Here is a 16,295-nt window from a genome sequence, read left to right on the forward strand (position 1 = left end):
CCTGCTGTTCGTTGTGTCCGTACGATCCACAAGGGCCAGGGCGTATTGTTCGCCACACGATGGGCTATGGCTTATGTGTACTAGGTATGACAGAATGAAGTTGTATAGCCACAGCTCCAATTGAGGGCTCCAAAGGAAGGGCGAGCGACTACGACTGTAAAAACAGAGCGCGATGCGCCTCGGCAGTATATAGGGGTTCCGGAGATGTATAAGCTAACTGTATGCGGTTTCGATCCGATCATGACGTGTAGGTGATCATTTTGAAGGAAACTCGTAGCTATGGGTACCAGTGAGTGCCGAAGTCGCGTGATGGAGGAACGATTGGATGTGAAGCGCGTTATCGATTTCGAGACGAACGATTCCTAAGCTGTTAGTGCGTCTTCCTGTTAGGCCTGCTTCAACACATAGGGATATTTCAAGCAGTGCAGCTGCGCCAGATGAAGTTCGGAGTGTTTAGTAGGCGCTGTGAGCATCTGAGCAGTAAAGTCCTGTAACTTACCATAAGAATGCAAGATAAGACTTGAAGCGGAACTGTCGGGGGCTCTGTATCCATGCGCCGTGGTGTCGGTGCGTTATGAGTATGAGTCATGTCACCAAAAGTGATCTAAAGGCAATAGCGCATATCGAGAACCCTTCGTACTGCGGTCAGTCTACAATGGAGAGCATGTGCGGAATAGGTATCGAGCTGATTGTATGGGTCAGTAGGTTAAGGCATGCGCTCCCCAGCGGGAGCCAGTGTCTTAGCACGCGGAAGGCACGCCCCGAGGCGCGTCGGGTCGGACCGATACTGAGCTTCAGGACAGCATGCCTTAGGCTGGCTCTCGCACGTCTCGCGTAGGAAACGCGACGCTGCTCTGCACTGTGGCACAAGCATATGCAGCTTGCCCTTTTTTCATTGGACCTGGCGGCCAGCTACCAAGGCTGGGCACCGTTGTTATGCACAAAGTATCCCAGATCAGACCCAAGGCTCATCTGCAACTTGGAGGCATTGTACAGCACTAGGGCATGGTTCCCTTTCCATGGGATTGGATCTCTTCCGCTTGTTCCGAAACTCGTGGTTATGCGACACTTGGTGGCTGGAAGCTTTAGAAGGAAGCGCATCATCGCGATCTGCCCCAGCCGTGACGAGAACCCCTTTTCTGACACGTCGAAGGTGATGTCTGAGATGTTTGGATCTTCTGAACGCGTTCGTTGGTATGCTACTGGCGACTGCTCGCAGTGTTTGTGCCTCGGTACGATATTGCTTGCCGTAATCGCGTCTAATGCAAGCAAGCAAGGGGTTTTGTGTGGCTATGCTCTGGTTCGGCATCTGGTATTCCTAGAGCTCCGTGCGAGAGTCCCGCCGATCGATCTCCGAGGTCTTGTTGGTATCTGTCGATGAAAAAGTGTTTGGAACGGCCATCGGCAGAGTACTTGGACAGTCTAAACGAGGGATGCACTTCGTAGCCGTGCCACATCAGCGCAGAGCGTTCTACTAGTACATACATTAGCGCTACGCGTCAAATCCGAAGCTGGACTTGATGGGAATGTATCGACGAACCACTCCTGTGCGCTGTCAAGCTAGGAGAGGTGAAAAATCTAACTCTTTGGAGACCACCGAGCGGAGTCGTCTACGACTTCTCACTTACAGCGTTCATGAGACGTAAGCGTCTTGTCCGTCGTGACTGCGCTAGATCAGCCCCCAACTTTGTGCCCAACGAACCAATCGCCAAAGTAGCCAGCCATCCTCGCGAACTCGTCTTCGCGAAAGTGTCATGCACGGATCGATCAGAGCCAAGCTACCCGAAGTTGTTTCGGTATGTAACGCTTCTGCTTGCATCTTGAAGATGAAACAAACTTCAACGTGGACCAAAGTTGCGAGTTGTACTTGTGGAAGACCTCCGGGCTATGGGTTCACATGCTGCCAGTGGAAACGGCGAACTGCCCGGGCGGCCGTACAGGCGAGGCAGTATTGAGCAAGGGCTTGACCTCAGTCTCATGACTGCCGCCACCTCAGGGAGGTTCTAGTGTGCGAGTGTGTTGTCCGACCGAAATCGTCACCATCGACGTCGTGGATACAGGGTTTGCGCACTGCTAGAGTGATCGGGACAGGTCGATAGCGGGAAGGAGTACTCTTCGTCGTGTGATGTACTTTGGAAGGGAGGTATCGCATGGTCCGATCGGTAGGTCGTCGGTGCGAGGCTATCGGTCTCGCTCGAATTGAGATATCGGATGATCGGGGTGCTGACAACGTTGATATGGCTAAGCGCTAAGGCCATGATTCAGATGATAAACACCAACGGTACAGCTTGTTGATCGAAACAGTTCACAAATTCTTCCTGAATGAAGGGAGAGGAAAATCAGAGGCTTGCGGACTCTGCAGACCAGCTGCATCGGGGCGAGACGGCACTTCCGCGGCGATTTGCATCAGTGATCTAACAGGGAGTGAACGTACTAAGTAAGTCGCTAAACGCAACCACGACTCATCCAAGGGGGCCTCCGCTCAAAGCTCGAGTCCTCAACATGAAAGGAGCTTCCCCATATGGCATGAAAACTGCCTAGCACTTAGTATGGGAGAAATGCCTGTCTGCGTGTTAGCATGAATCCTGCGGCAATCCTACGTGCGCCGATGAACCTACCGAAACTAAGCTGCGCTCAGACAACATGCTACCGCGTTTGGAACGGTCCCAACACAAAACCAGGGATACTTCCTTGGCGAACTGCGACCAGGCGGAGGTGAACTTACTGCAAAGTCCTGGATGCAACGGAGTGGGTACGGTTTGCAGGCGCTGACTGTCATGCGCGCACGAGATCCATAAGTGAGTGGCTTAGCGCTGGAGTAACGACAGCACAAAGCCCATGATTTGTCACAGTATTGACCAGCCTTCCCAGATGGCGATGCGAGCTTCTAATCCCTTTGCCGTGTTTTGCGAAGCCCTCAGTCAGCGCAGTGGTACACCGCGTTCAATAGCTGAGTAGTGTCTATACCGTTGCTACTGCACTCCACTCGCAATTTTGACGTAGGACAGGCGCTCTGGTAAACTTACCTGTTTTGTCTTGATGCTCGTGATCGTCCGGCCGGAAAGTCTGTTCGCTCCTACAATCCTTCCGCCGTGCTTTGATCAATTCGCCAATGTATAGGCGCATGTTCACGCGATATTGCATCCAGTTCCGGCGAATACAGTTCCATGGCGTGGCAGATTCTTCCGGTCCCTGGCTCCTACAATTCTACGTCCAAGGTGCCACGAGCATTTCGCGTACATGGAATGCGTATGCGACGTGACCAAAAGGATGAACTGGCCGTTGGGTCGCCAAATCTTCCTGATACGAGTATCATACTTGGCCTGCATGGCTTCATTGCGCATCATGCAACGGATCATGGCTGTGGTCAGAAAGTAATGAGTCACGACGTGCTTTTGGTTTCATATATCCATGAAAGCTGAGCCCTCAAGGAGAGAGACACGTAGATGAGAAGTCTGTTTGGGATGGTTCTTCGATCTAATGGGTGGAAGCACTGCCACGTCTGTTATCTTTAATCAGGTTGCCAAATTCTTCGCTCATCCACACCAAGGCACCCTAGGCAGCAGGCAGTGAGCTGCACGGAAATTCTGATCCGTACATTCGACTCGAGTCGAGTGGGGCTGTACTGGCAGCTAGCCTGGAATGAACGAACCCGCCTGCGGGGACATATGCCGGGCGCTTATACATAGTTTTTAGATACCTGTTTGTTTATAAGGCGATGTTATCTGATCGGCAGTCATGTGTCTGGGAATCCTCCGGAGTGGCAGCGATGCCATGGCTACCAATCAAGCCGAAAGTCTTGACGAGGCCCGGCCCGGTCATGTAAGACGTAATGACACTGTGTTGACGTAGATGCCGCTGATTTATTTGTCCGATAGGGCTCGATGGGGAAGGAGACAAGGAAAGAAGTTTGTGTAATTCGAGATGCCGACACGGTTGAGAGACGTCACTTCAGCGAGCGCGCTAGAGCTTAGTGTACCACGAATGGGCAGTCAGGGAAGCAACGATAGAGCACGACCATGTAAAGCATGTTCGAGAGAAGGAATTGCCAGTCTTGTGCACACTCATTCTGCTACACTCGAATGAAATACGATAGGAATGACACAGCCGCCGCCTTTTAGATTGCCTCACCGACTCCAACATACCATAATATCCATAGCCAAAAATTTCACCGGAAAAAAGGAGAGTGGTTCGAAGCTGCTAACTCTGCTAAGAAAGTGCAAAACTCGAACGGGGAGGAGTTGGAAGCAAGACGACTCATGAAACTAATTGGCATTGACAGCCGAGTCCTGACGACTCCCAACGCCTCGATAGTGGCTTGCCGGCGGTGGTGATTGAGTTGTATTCGTATACCCAGTAAGAGATCGCAGCGCGATCTCAGCGCAATCTTCTTTTGCATTGGGGAGATAGGCACCATCGTACCAGAACCTCGCCTGAAAGTTATTCCCGTTGATAGTGACCATGGTCGACCAGGCTGTTCGACCTCCTAAGTTTGAGGTTAGTGAGACACTTGTTGAGTGATATGAAGTACTGCAGAGCTAGGCTTGACTTACCGCGACGATCTGAGAGGTCGGTGTAAGTTGGCTCCGGAAGGCCTCGTACAAGGCAATGGTCTGAGAAGCATGTCAGCGTGCGGTGAATCGATGACTGGGATGGATAGACAAACCTCGGAGACGTTGCGACCACGGTTCTTGGCTGGTCATGATGATAATGTTTGTGTGTAATTGTTGAAAGAGTGTGATAGAAGACAATACGTGGACCGTAAGGGATGAAGATGGAGGGTTCAGAAGGGGGTGGATGCTCGATGCTTTGAGAAGGATAGCTACTTATAAACTGTGCGAGCTACGCAGAGCCTCACTCAGCAGCGGGAGAAGCAGATAGTTGTAGCAGTGAGTAACGAACACATGCAACGATCCGTCTCGTCGGTCATGCTCTTCTTGCAAGTGACATGCGCATATCCTGCTAGAAGCCGTCTGCGAGGTGAGTTTCCGTGGCCAATGATGAGTTTTCCACACCCGAGCCATTGGGTTGGAAGAACGCCTTCAAGAGCGGGCCGATGGGGCACGCAGTGACCCCAAACATGGCTGAAGCAATGCGCAGCCGACCATTGCATACGAAGAGTCGGCGGCAGTATTCCGGCAGCTGCTGGTAGTGAGTACGGATAGGGCGCTTGCCAACACCCGCAATGGGAAGAGCTGCATGGAGAGCATGCAATTGAAAGCTGTGGTTTCTTCATGAGGGTGTTTTGGAACTCCAGCCCAAAAGCTCGTTTGACTCCACATGGCTGCAAGACATTACGGCTAGTGTGAAGCGATGCCAGGTCACTGTGCAGTAGTGTTCACAGGGTCCCTGCCTCTTCTTTGTTTTGGCGGCAATGATATCATACCAAAGTATGTTATTTGGCAAGTCAAATTTCAGATATGCCAAACAATACAAGGGACATTTGTCAATTATGAAGCGGATGACTTGTATCAATAGTGCTGTTGACGGCATGAGGCGGACGATTGAGGTGTCTCCGCTCGCTAAATGCTTGAAGTGGCGAAAAGGCAAGAAGACCTATCATAGGGGTAACGAAGGCGGGTACCTGCCGGCCGTTTGCACGCCCTTGTATGATGGTAATGCCACGACCCAAGGATGATCAACGGATAGTTTATCGTGAAGCGAAAGTCAAACTACATAAATATGGTTTCACAAACATATGGCTCAAGTTCCCGCGTGCTGCAGCCTTACGAGACGGCTAGTCGTGATTGGCTGCTTCGAGTATTGGTCCTCAACGCCGGTGAGGAATTCCTGCCATTAATAAGACGTCGGTAAATATTGACTGAGATTCTTGATCAATCCCATATTCGCGGAATGTGACGAGTTATGGATGAGCGGGATATATCCAGCGCGACCTACTGTTGCGGGCAATCACTTGATTGTATGGTAATGAAACTTATCTCATTCTCTATTGCACGTGGTGCGCGCGAAAGTGCCACAAATCGTATGAATAACTTTGAGCAGATGTCGTGGTCAAAAGCGCTAGGACGGCGCAGAAAAGATGCAGACTTGAGGTTGAGCATGTTGCCAACGGCGGATCCTCGAGCCAGGTGCCGCGACGGCGCATGAAACACTGTAACCTGTCAGTACCATGCTCCCGGAAGTGTACGTTCAATGGACAAGCTCGGCTTCTCCTGAACTTGACGCGTAAGCAAACCTGAATCCGAGGAAACCCTGCGGTCGAATGAACGTCGTTCAGACTCGCACAGCTTCATCTGGGAGCAGAAGCGTGCTGCAGTATACCCATGACAGTAACGAGAATATAAACCCTCACGTATGGCAGATTGGGAACCAAAAGGTAAAGAGCAATGTGAGCTCAGGTCATTATTCGTTCCAAAAAATGTGGTATCGTAACTTCGATCCAAGTATGTACCGATCCAAGAATGATAACGTGGCGATTCGTAAACCAAAAGGGGCAGTAATACGTGCATGTGCAGGACGTCCACGCCGATTGGTATCCTGTGTAACGATAAACAGCTCAACAAATGCAACAAACAAACAACGCTATGCATGCTGCAGACCAGAAGATCATGCACATGCTGGACACCAAGGTGTAAAAGAGAAACTGAGCACCAACGGTGCAAAAACAGCAACTGCCTACAGGCAACCGTCCCAACAGAGTAGTTCTGACAGGTTGGTCGTACAAGATGGGGAAACATACTGCAACTTCCCGTTGCAGATAAAGCATGCGCTAACAGGGCGGACTTCCGCTGGCCAAACATGAGCCAAATATAGAAAACACTAGACTGATGTGGGTACACGGCGTGCTGACGAGGGTTGTCTCTTCGACAGATTGCCGTCTTGGTGTTTCCGGTTGAACATCTCATCGATGAGGCGCTTAGGACCGATGTATTCTAGGTTGGCCATCTTAAAGGAGGGGTTTCGAAGGAGTGGGATATGCATCATTGTGCTCTGTTTCGAATGGAACCGTCGCTTGATGCAGTCGTCCACGAGGGCCATGAGACCTGTCGCCATAACGACACTGCTCGTATAATTAGCTCACTGCCGCCTTGTACTGTTGGCTCGGTCGGTGTGTACTTACTCAGAGATGTCAGTGTCCGAGTACAGGATCTTCTCGTCCGTGATGCGCATATAACACGGTGGGATCCAGCCCCCGCGGGCGGCCTCCTCATGTGCCTCTTCACTCGTCAAACGTACGGGGCAGATGTGCGCTAGGGGTTCCTTGTCGTTGTCATCGCGGACAAGATAGTAGGAGACAGACTCGTGTTGTTCGCGGCCTTCCTTCTTGACGATGCGTTTCCAGGAATAGTTGTTGCCCCAGTACTCAAAGGCGTACTTTTTGTATGACTTGGCGCCGCGGCGCTTAACATCGAGATGCGCGTAATTCGAGAACTCGAGCTTGATGGTATTGGTGGGTATTAGGGCGCGACCTTTGGAATAGCCCACAGCTTTGGGGCGCCCCTCGGTCGGCATAACATCTTCGTCGTCGTTGTCATGAACACTGCCCTGTACGGAGTCATAGCCGGAGTCGGCCCGCCTCAGACCAGCTGATGTTGAGGGGCGAGATTCGGATTTGACCAGACTAGCGAGGGCTGTGCTGGCGCGTTGCAGGACCGGTGGCATCTCTGCAGCGGGCTTCTGGTACTTGCGCGTCGAGTGGCAGACTTCGCGTCCGGACTCTCTGCAGTACCGGCGGAGGGAGAATTGACGGGTGCGGAGATCTTGCATGCGGAGGTGGAAGAGGGTGTAGTTCTGTTTCCGGTGGCCGCGTTCCTCAATTTGTGTATCCACGCGCAGATTCATGTTGCCGTCGATGGTGGAGTCGTCGTGGCGTATTGATAAGCGCTTGGATGTAGGGAAGAGCTCGCCAAAGTCGCGGGGTGTGGTAGGGATGGCATCGCAAGCCACAGGCTCGTGTCGGTACGTAGGCACATCGTAGTCGGGCATATCGTCGGCCTCATCGCCCAGGTCTTCTTCTGATGTCGAGGCATATGTGTCGACGGATGCGCGGGGTAGCGGCTGTGGATACTGGTCGACGTGGTGTTGCGGCACAAAGTAGTCTGGTTCCCGGCCGCGTCCTTGTACGCGGGGATGGCATGTTTCGCTGTGCCGCAGAGAAGGCCTGCGATCGCTGTATTCTGTGGGCGCTGTGTCGTAGGAACGGGCGCTATGGGCGCTGTGGTCGCTGTGGCCAGAGGCGGTGCTGTGGTCGCTGCGACCAGAAGCGGTGCTATTACTCGACTGATACTGCCTCCAATGTGTGGTGGGCGCCATGATGATGATGATGATGATGATGTAACGTGATGCTCTATGGCAGTAGTGGGGATCGTGGGGATAGTGATATTAGATGGGGATGGATGGCAATGCCATGCAACGCAAACAAGCGTATAAGTAAGAGCGTGGTAAAAGCGTGAAGGTCAAGCGCACAAGTGAAGCAGGCGGCGCAGTGATCCGAGACAGCTCACGAAAGGGTGACCCAGCACGCGGCGGACCAAGGACAGACGGGGATTAATAACACGGGCAGAGTTTGAGCTGCAGTGCAGTGCGAGTCGAGGCGCAGCGCATGGCGTGGGAGCGTGTAAATGGGCTGCCTGGGAGCTGCACGAGAGCGTCTCGCGGGGTTCGAGACGCCGGTTGATCTCTCGCAGAGTCCTCGATCACGGCCCACCAAGATGCCTGCATAGTGCTGCATCCCACACAACGCCCTTGGCCCATTGCAGCAAATCACCGGTACGACTGACCACATGACTTGTCTGCATCGGGCGATTTACCCAGAGCTGCGCGAATCACTGCCACTCGCTGACCCTCTCAATGCACCACCCCAGGGCCTCGCCCAATGCTCACGGCAGCCTTCACGGCGTCACCAAAACAGCCCGACCTGCTCTCCTGTGCGCTGTGAGAATCGCAGCGCCTCCGTAAAGTGCTCACTCAGCGGGCACAATCAAGAGGCAAAAATTAGCCTTTGCAGCGACACGGCTGCATCGGCCAGGCATCCCATGCTCGACCCTCTCACCCGATGCTGACATTTGGTTACTGCTCGGCACCGGGCGCCTACGGGACGCTCCCTGGTGGCTGATCATCCCACGTGAATCGCAAGCCGACGGACTTCTAGACGGACGGTTGGAAGGGCTGTCCCGGTCGTTGTCACCAGACGGTGGGAAGACTCTGCTGCCTTCCCGACCACCCCGACGTCATGTGCGCCAGCTAGTACCTAGGTAGATCGTGCGCTGCGCATATCGGAACTGCACCTCGATGCGCATTGCGACAGAGGGGCATTTATCGTCGGGTGCTGAGCTGCAATGGCCGATTCACCCCTCGATCCACAACTTATCGTCATGCTGCGCTGGCAGGGACCAGCCTATACGCAACCCGGCCGCTAGCCCTCTCCACTGTATTTCCAGGGACCAGAATTGTCCACGGCTGATGAGCATGATCATCTGGAAGATCAACAACCTGCGAAAAGACGACTGTTGGCTGAAAGAAAAGCAAGCAGGATGGAGCTAATTGTTCATGCACGCTAACATCTGGGGAAAAGAGCACGGCAACGTGTCATCGCTACATGACCGCGTACCGATCAAACAATTTGGCCTCGACATCCTGACAGTAAAACTATATCTTCTTGCGTCACTCTACAGTGCCTTTTGCACCGAGAAAAGAAATTTGCTTCACTACCGATATTGGAGAGCCAATCAGAGCGAGTTACGTGTTGGCTTCGCACACCAGCCACGACAACAGTAACAACAACAACAGCGCAGAGCCCAAATAAATCGTGGCTGCCGGATGACGGAGGTTGGGAAACCATCCGATAGCAGTCGACATGTACGAGCTGGGCATATCGAAAATCCGGCGGTCATGCCGCTATCGTCCTCCGATACGCTCATTCCGTGTGCAATGATTCTGGAAGCCTGTTCCCCACTTCATCTCTCCACTTAGTTGACCATTCAAGTTGGGATACTGGCGAAGGATGTCCATCACTTGCATCCAAGGCTTCTAGACGTGGTCTATTTGCCCCGAAGAGGTGCTGACTGCGGATCTTAGTAAATGATGCCATCACCGAGGGCAGTGATTGCTGCATACTGACCAAACAGTTCGCGACGATTAGCTTGGGCATACCCCCGGCTTCCACTACTGAGCGGGCGGTGGTGTTACTCGATTCGAAGGACTCATGCCCTTCCCCACACTCTGCCTCGCATAGCATCGGTATGTCAGTGAGGCGATGCCATCCCACAGCCCATCGAAGCGAGCTCTCCCAGTACGCGCAGGGTAAGCGAGTACTCTAGGCATCCATGCCATGTATGAACAGGAGGACGTTGTGCGAGGCTGCCAAAGAATAGCTTCAGCTAAGCCCCAGGAGGACCTTCACGATGTTGCCTTGAGGTTTGTCGAGCCCCCAACCACGCCTCCGTAAACGAGGCGACACTATCGATGTCGGGAAACAGTCTTATCTGACTCAAGCACTACCAATTCAACTCCTCCGCGGTGCGCCTGTCAAACACTCAGCCCCTGGCTGACTCTAGGATGACATGCGTCAACAAGATTCTGCCTTTATAGGTCGAGACTTGGTATATCGCCGATGAACTGCTACTCCCGCGTGCCCAACCCCCGTCATAACGGGAAGGCTTGGCAAAGCCTGAATGAGCTAATAGTGTACCACACAATGCAGAGATTCATGTCTTTTCTCCTTCGTTGATATTTTTTGCATCGTGGTGTAGTCAAGTTATTGTGGCAAGAGCGCGTCGGTGGATAATGTTAAACCCCCACCAAAGTCGGAGAGGAGAGGAGATGACACTTCCTGCTACTCTTTACGATATCATGTCTTTTGCTCCCGACTCGATTGCGGGCTAGTAGTGACACTCTCATGTACAAGATGTACTCATGCGACAGTATCTACCTTTGATTATGCCGTACTCTATCTAGTAACGTAGTATAGAGTTGATAAGAACATTTCATATAGGTGCGTACCTTTGCTCACACACTAGCATCCATTCACGGAAGATATTCCTACATCCTGTAAATGAAGGTGAACATTGCCGACCTCAGGAGTTAACTTGATACTACTATCCCTACACCACCCAAACCAGAAAAGTTCAATTACAAGTTTCTATACCCGAGCGCTGAATGTGAGTTACGCGTGCGCCAGTTACCTCTTCGCAGCATGTGTTCTTGCTAGACGAGCGGGCGGAACCAGCCCACTAGCATGTGAAAGTGTGTATCTGCAAGGTACAAATACTAAGCTAGTTGCGGAAAGCAGCCATCATGTCGGAATATTGAGCTTTGGTATTGTGATTCGTGCGCTTCCTCTTCTAGGTAGGTTGAGTCAATGCTAGTGTGATTTTGAGATTGGCATATAAAAGAGAACTGACTGTAGCTCTTGGATTCACTGAATCCTGGAGTTTGGGACCTAGGATCTGTAGCATTGTCACCACCGTTCTTGGAGCGCCATCAATCTCATGAGCACAATTCTGGTTGTAGTTTCACTACAACGCACTTTATTATCAAGTTAGTATCTTGCAACCGGATAGACTTGGACATTCATGAGGTACAGAACAAGCCATAGTTTGAAGCATATATATATATATTTGTGTGTATATATGTTGCGCACTGATCATTGCCATTTCCTAACTGTAGTACTATGACTGACCAAAAATGCCCATTGACCTCGTCTTATTGAGCCACGTTGTATGTCGTAATTCATTCACGCCGAGAGCTCTTCAGATAGCATCTCCAATAACACTCGTTGCGTTGAAGGTCACAAAGGAGAGACTCTTGTGGTGCAGCCGCCTACAACTGTCCGGAGTTGGCGATGGTGACGGTCTTTGAGGTGGCGCCGCTGGAGGAGCCGACCCTCTCGATGGCCTGGACGACGTCAAGACCCTCGACGACCTGGCCGAAAACGACGTGCTTGCCGTCCAACCAGGAGGTCTTGACGGTGCAGATGAAGAACTGGGAGCCGTTGGTGCCTGGGCCCGGGTTAGTACGCAATTATCGGAGGAGTGGGGAGGAGTGCAGACGCACCAGGTCCGGCGTTAGCCATGGAGAGGATACCAGGGCCAGTGTGCCTCAGTTCGAAGTTCTCGTCCTCGAACTTCTCGCCGTAGATGCTCTCGCCACCAGTGCCCTGAATTGTGTCAGCTTCTTGTACTCGTCATAGCAGTATAATGGTTTCGACGTACGTTGCCGCGGGTGAAGTCACCACCCTGGAGCATGAACTGGGGGATGACACGGTGGAAGCTGGAGCCCTTGTAGTGGAGGGGCTTGCCGGAGCGGCCAATGCCCTTCTCGCCGGTGCAGAGAACGCGGAAGTTCTCGGCAGTCTGTTTATCAAAGTCAGCGGCTGCTTCCTCTTCCCAAAGTCTCGAGCCGAAAAGAGCAGCGATGAAGACTCTGACAGCGGGGCACTCACCTTGGGGACCTTGTCGGCGAAAAGCTCCATGACAATGCGGCCGGCGGGCGCACCACCAATGGTGACGTCGAAGAAGACCTTGGGGTTGGGGCTGGACATTGTGATGGATATGGATTTGAGGTGTAGAGAAGAAGCTTTGGTGATGGAGTGTTGTTGATGGGAAGGATGAGGGGCAGCTTTAAAAGTAGGAGCGCAATAGAGGGGCAATTGCCTAGCCACCTTTTATAGCCACCATAACTACTTCCGTAGAGCAATCACAGATGCAGCACAAGTGTGGGGCAGTCGGCCTGATTGGGCCTCTTGCTGTCGAGTTGTCGAGGCTGGAGCTGGCAAACGTCCGCGCCCGGGCCACTTTTGGAGGGGTAGTCGGAGGGGAAATTGCGCCATGGACGCGCGCTGTCAGGGCAGACGTAACGATCGCCACTTCACAGACCGCCTTGTCGTGGAGCTTGCAAAATTCTTGACGCGGCTTACCCAGCTACTTAGGTACTTGCCATGGCCCGTCTCCGGAACGGAATTCCGTTGCCTGCCTCTGTTATGAAAGGGAACAGCTGAGAGGCGCGGAACACCGTGCACCGAGATAGCGCCCTCTGGTCGGCTCCTCATAGCGAATACGAGCTCTTCAGCCTCATGCGTAAAGTCCGACACGAAACATGAGATAAGACTCAGCTGCTGCCCTTATCCGTGATTGTGACTTGTGCTTCTTTCCTATCACCATTTTCCGGAGTCACAACGGCGAACGAGCAGCATATCGTGAACAATCAAATGCGGTGTAAAGAAAAAAGGCTGCGGATTATAGCTAGCCCACAGGGCCATAAATTGACAGCTACATAAGAAAAAAATAAGGGAAAGTAGAAGAAAACGCTCATGAACGCCCAGCCTTGCAGCTATGCCCTCAGGTATAAACAACACGAAAAACAAAGAAAAGCTATCTATGGCTGCACAAGGATATTCACCTCCGCAGCTTTCGCAAATGCGGCACGCTCCTGGATGTCTTTGGCTTCAGCCTCCTTCCAGAGCTGAATGACTTCCTGCTTCCGGCTCTCGCTCCTGGGCTGGAACGCCATCTCCCACGCATCCGGCTTGATGATAAGCAAAGAGTTGGACTTATTCAGCGGTACCTCGATTTCCTTGCCTGAGACTGGATCAACCTTGCGCCTAAGGTTGAAGGCCCACATCAACGCTCCGCAGCCTGTCACCGTCTCGTCCCGTGTGATAGACATGCCCAAACATTGACGCTGACCCCAGCCGAAAGACGTCATGCCGACGATATCGGGATACTTAGTCAATGGCTCCTGGAAAGTTGGCCATCCGGCCTCCAACCATCGTTCAGGATGGAACTCCTCGGGCTGTGGATACTTTACAGGGTTGCGAAGGAAAGCCCAGTCGAGAGGAAGGATACGTGTGCCCTTTGGAATAAAGTACCCTTGGAACCAATCGTCGGCCTCGGCTTCGTGTGCGACACCTAAGATCAAGTTAGTCCCAGGGTTGCCATTAGCTCGGCAGTACAAACTTACCGGTAGGTACAGTTGGCTTCCATCGCATCGTCTCCTTGATGCACGCACGGAGGATGGGAAGATTTGGCAGGTCGGCAACGGCAGGGGGCTGGTTACCGCAGACGCGGTCAATCTCCTCCTGGCACTTGACCTGCCATTCAGGGTGATGAACCATGCTGATCAGGAAGTAGTAGATTGGTCCAGTGACAGTGAAGATACCCACGAGCGCCATCATTCCGATCACGCAAGACGCTTCGTAGTCGCCAGAGATGTTCGACTTTTCGGCAGTTTCCAGGTAGTTCTTGGTGAAGCAGGACCTTTGCTTGCCCATCTCCATGCTCTTCTTGGTCTTCTGAAGGCACTGCATGAAGAACGCTTGCTGGTCGTCATGGCGCTTGCGCTCCCGAAGCTTCCAGGGGTTGATCGGCTCGGGAACCCAATCCCAGAGTGGAGTCAAGACGTTGGTGATCGGACCGGCGGGAGACATCTGGGTGAGGAGTCCCCATGCGCTGGGTGTAAGAGGGATGCTAAGCGAGGGGTCGTCCCATGTCAACTGGCACATGACCTTGGAGCACATGTCTTCGAGCGAGAAGCTGAAATCATCGGGGTTTTCCAAGAGTCTAGCCATCCATCGTTTGGCTTCAAACTCCATGATACCGTTGTAGCGCACGTTCGTCGCACCAGTAAGGTAGGAGTGAGTAAACTTTCGCTGACGAGCCCAGTATTCTACTTTGGTCAGCCAAGGTCGCTTGAGACATTGTCGGCGAACTTACGGTTCTTTCCCATGAGGGGCAGGTACTCCATTGAGCCGTATGTGCTCTTCGCATCGAACAAAGACTTGATCTCGGGTCGATCGGAATACAGCTTCGCCTTCTTTACAAGCATATCCTCGGCAATCTTTTCATCAGTGATGATGACAAAGTTCGCACCCAACATCTTTGTCCGGTAGATGGGACCATACATGTCGGCCCACTCCTTGAACTTCAGCCACATGAACTCAATGGGAAGATCGTGGATGCGTCCAACCCACGGTACCTGCCAAGGGCCAGGCATGTTCTGGACATTGTACCTCTTGTCGTACTTGCCGACAGCGTCGACGACTGCGTACACGACGAGGCCGAAAACCGCGACGCCAAGAGCGTAAGCCGTGAATGGATGCATGTTGTTCTTGCGGGAGGCTGCTGAAAGAGTGTGTGGAAGGTGTCGGGCCAGGTAGGATGACTGTCTGTCGCCAAGAGCCTTGAGCGGGGATGCAGGTGGAAGGACCGTGATAGCACACAATTACAGCGTGGGGAGTTCTGGTAAATATCACACCACAGCTTGGAGTTGAACTACCGCTTGTCCGGCTCCCCAGATCTTATCTTATGTACAACCATACAGGGACCACTGGCGCGGCGAAACCGTTTTGAGCAGCAGATCCATCGGTGTCTGGACGAGCACAGCCGACATGGACCTAAGGAACACTTGGGGTGACAGACGGCAAATTCATCCAATAGCCAAGGGTTGAAACTACCGATTTCCACATTTTGCTAGGATACCAATTTCGCTAGCACCCTTGTTGATCGCAAGATCTGTTCCCGTCACAGCGGAAGAGCAAAAGGTCGGTGCTAGCGGGCGCCGATTATGACATATTGAAGAGCTTGGAGCAGGGCTAACATGTATCGGTGCGCCGGGAGAGCACAGAGATCGACATGGACCAAGTTTGTTTGCATGAACTTGAGCGTATCGAAACAGCCACCCCTTGCCTCGAAGACCTGATACAGCTGACAGAGCACGCTTTTAGTGGTTGCGTCCCCTTCCGCCGCTGTGTCTGGATAAGTTACCCGTTATCTTTCTAGTACCATACTACACATCAACAGCACATACCAAGGTCCAAGTCGGCTGCCGACATATCACCGCGCCGTGAGACCCTCTTTACCATCAAGACATGCTGCAGAGTTGTCGGCAGGGGTGTCTCAATTGCTCCCTGTCGGTGGCCGACGTTGAAGATTCAATAACTCGATAATGAGCACAAGCCCCGCGCTGCAGTTCTGAAACCGAAGCCTCTCAGCTGTCGATACACCAAAAACGGTGTCTCAATGTGGAACATTCCCTAAAGGAAGGTGCAATTTCCAGCCAACCTTTGCGCCATGACGTTGACTATTCAAGAGCAATGAAGTCTCGGCGTCATCAGTAAGGCTGTCGTATATTTAGCGACGTTACACAGCAAGCAGATCTTAATGGCGGCTGTCATCAAGTACCCACGTGTAAGAACGAGATACAGCCGTGACACTGGCGATAGGCTGGGAGTGCCGCCCGAGTCTCGTCAGCGCATAAACCCAACACATGGATGCTGAGCGCGATCTCGTTTGGAGATGGTTTAGGGTGCCATTGAGCGCGCTTGGCCTCCGGAGTTT

General features: G+C 52.5%; 4 protein-coding genes across 4 annotated transcripts; all 4 read right to left on the bottom strand.

Moving 5' to 3' along the window:
* Positions 1–4,265: 4,265 nt before the first annotated feature.
* On the bottom strand, positions 4,266–4,703 carry ACET3X_000401 (uncharacterized protein; the record flags this gene model as incomplete). Its single annotated transcript, XM_069447693.1, has 3 exons — positions 4,266–4,486; positions 4,554–4,613; positions 4,667–4,703. The coding sequence occupies 3 exons, from the start codon at positions 4,701–4,703 to the stop codon at positions 4,266–4,268; spliced, it is 318 nt and encodes a 105-aa protein (XP_069310643.1).
* Positions 4,704–6,355: 1,652 nt separating this feature from the next.
* Positions 6,356–8,582, bottom strand: ACET3X_000402 (uncharacterized protein). The gene is made up of 2 exons (XM_069447694.1): positions 7,082–8,582; positions 6,356–7,021 (listed from the first exon to the last, which is right to left on the bottom strand). Exons 1-2 carry the CDS (start codon positions 8,272–8,274, stop codon positions 6,781–6,783), a joined length of 1,434 nt encoding a protein of 477 aa, XP_069310644.1. The 5' UTR covers positions 8,275–8,582; the 3' UTR covers positions 6,356–6,780.
* Positions 8,583–11,573: 2,991 nt separating this feature from the next.
* On the bottom strand, positions 11,574–12,575 carry ACET3X_000403 (uncharacterized protein). Its single transcript, XM_069447695.1, has 4 exons — positions 12,404–12,575; positions 12,174–12,314; positions 12,016–12,118; positions 11,574–11,960 (listed from the first exon to the last, which is right to left on the bottom strand). Exons 1-4 carry the CDS (start codon positions 12,500–12,502, stop codon positions 11,782–11,784), a joined length of 522 nt encoding a protein of 173 aa, XP_069310645.1. The 5' UTR covers positions 12,503–12,575; the 3' UTR covers positions 11,574–11,781.
* Positions 12,576–13,335: 760 nt separating this feature from the next.
* ACET3X_000404 (uncharacterized protein) lies at positions 13,336–15,060 on the bottom strand (the record flags this gene model as incomplete). The annotated part of the gene is made up of 3 exons (XM_069447696.1): positions 13,336–13,868; positions 13,921–14,625; positions 14,673–15,060. The coding sequence occupies 3 exons, from the start codon at positions 15,058–15,060 to the stop codon at positions 13,336–13,338; spliced, it is 1,626 nt and encodes a 541-aa protein (XP_069310646.1).
* Between the last annotated feature and the right edge of the window lie 1,235 nt (positions 15,061–16,295).

This window comes from Alternaria dauci, chromosome 1, assembly GCF_042100115.1.
Source record: "Alternaria dauci strain A2016 chromosome 1, whole genome shotgun sequence".
Classification (NCBI taxonomy): domain Eukaryota; kingdom Fungi; phylum Ascomycota; class Dothideomycetes; order Pleosporales; family Pleosporaceae; genus Alternaria; species Alternaria dauci.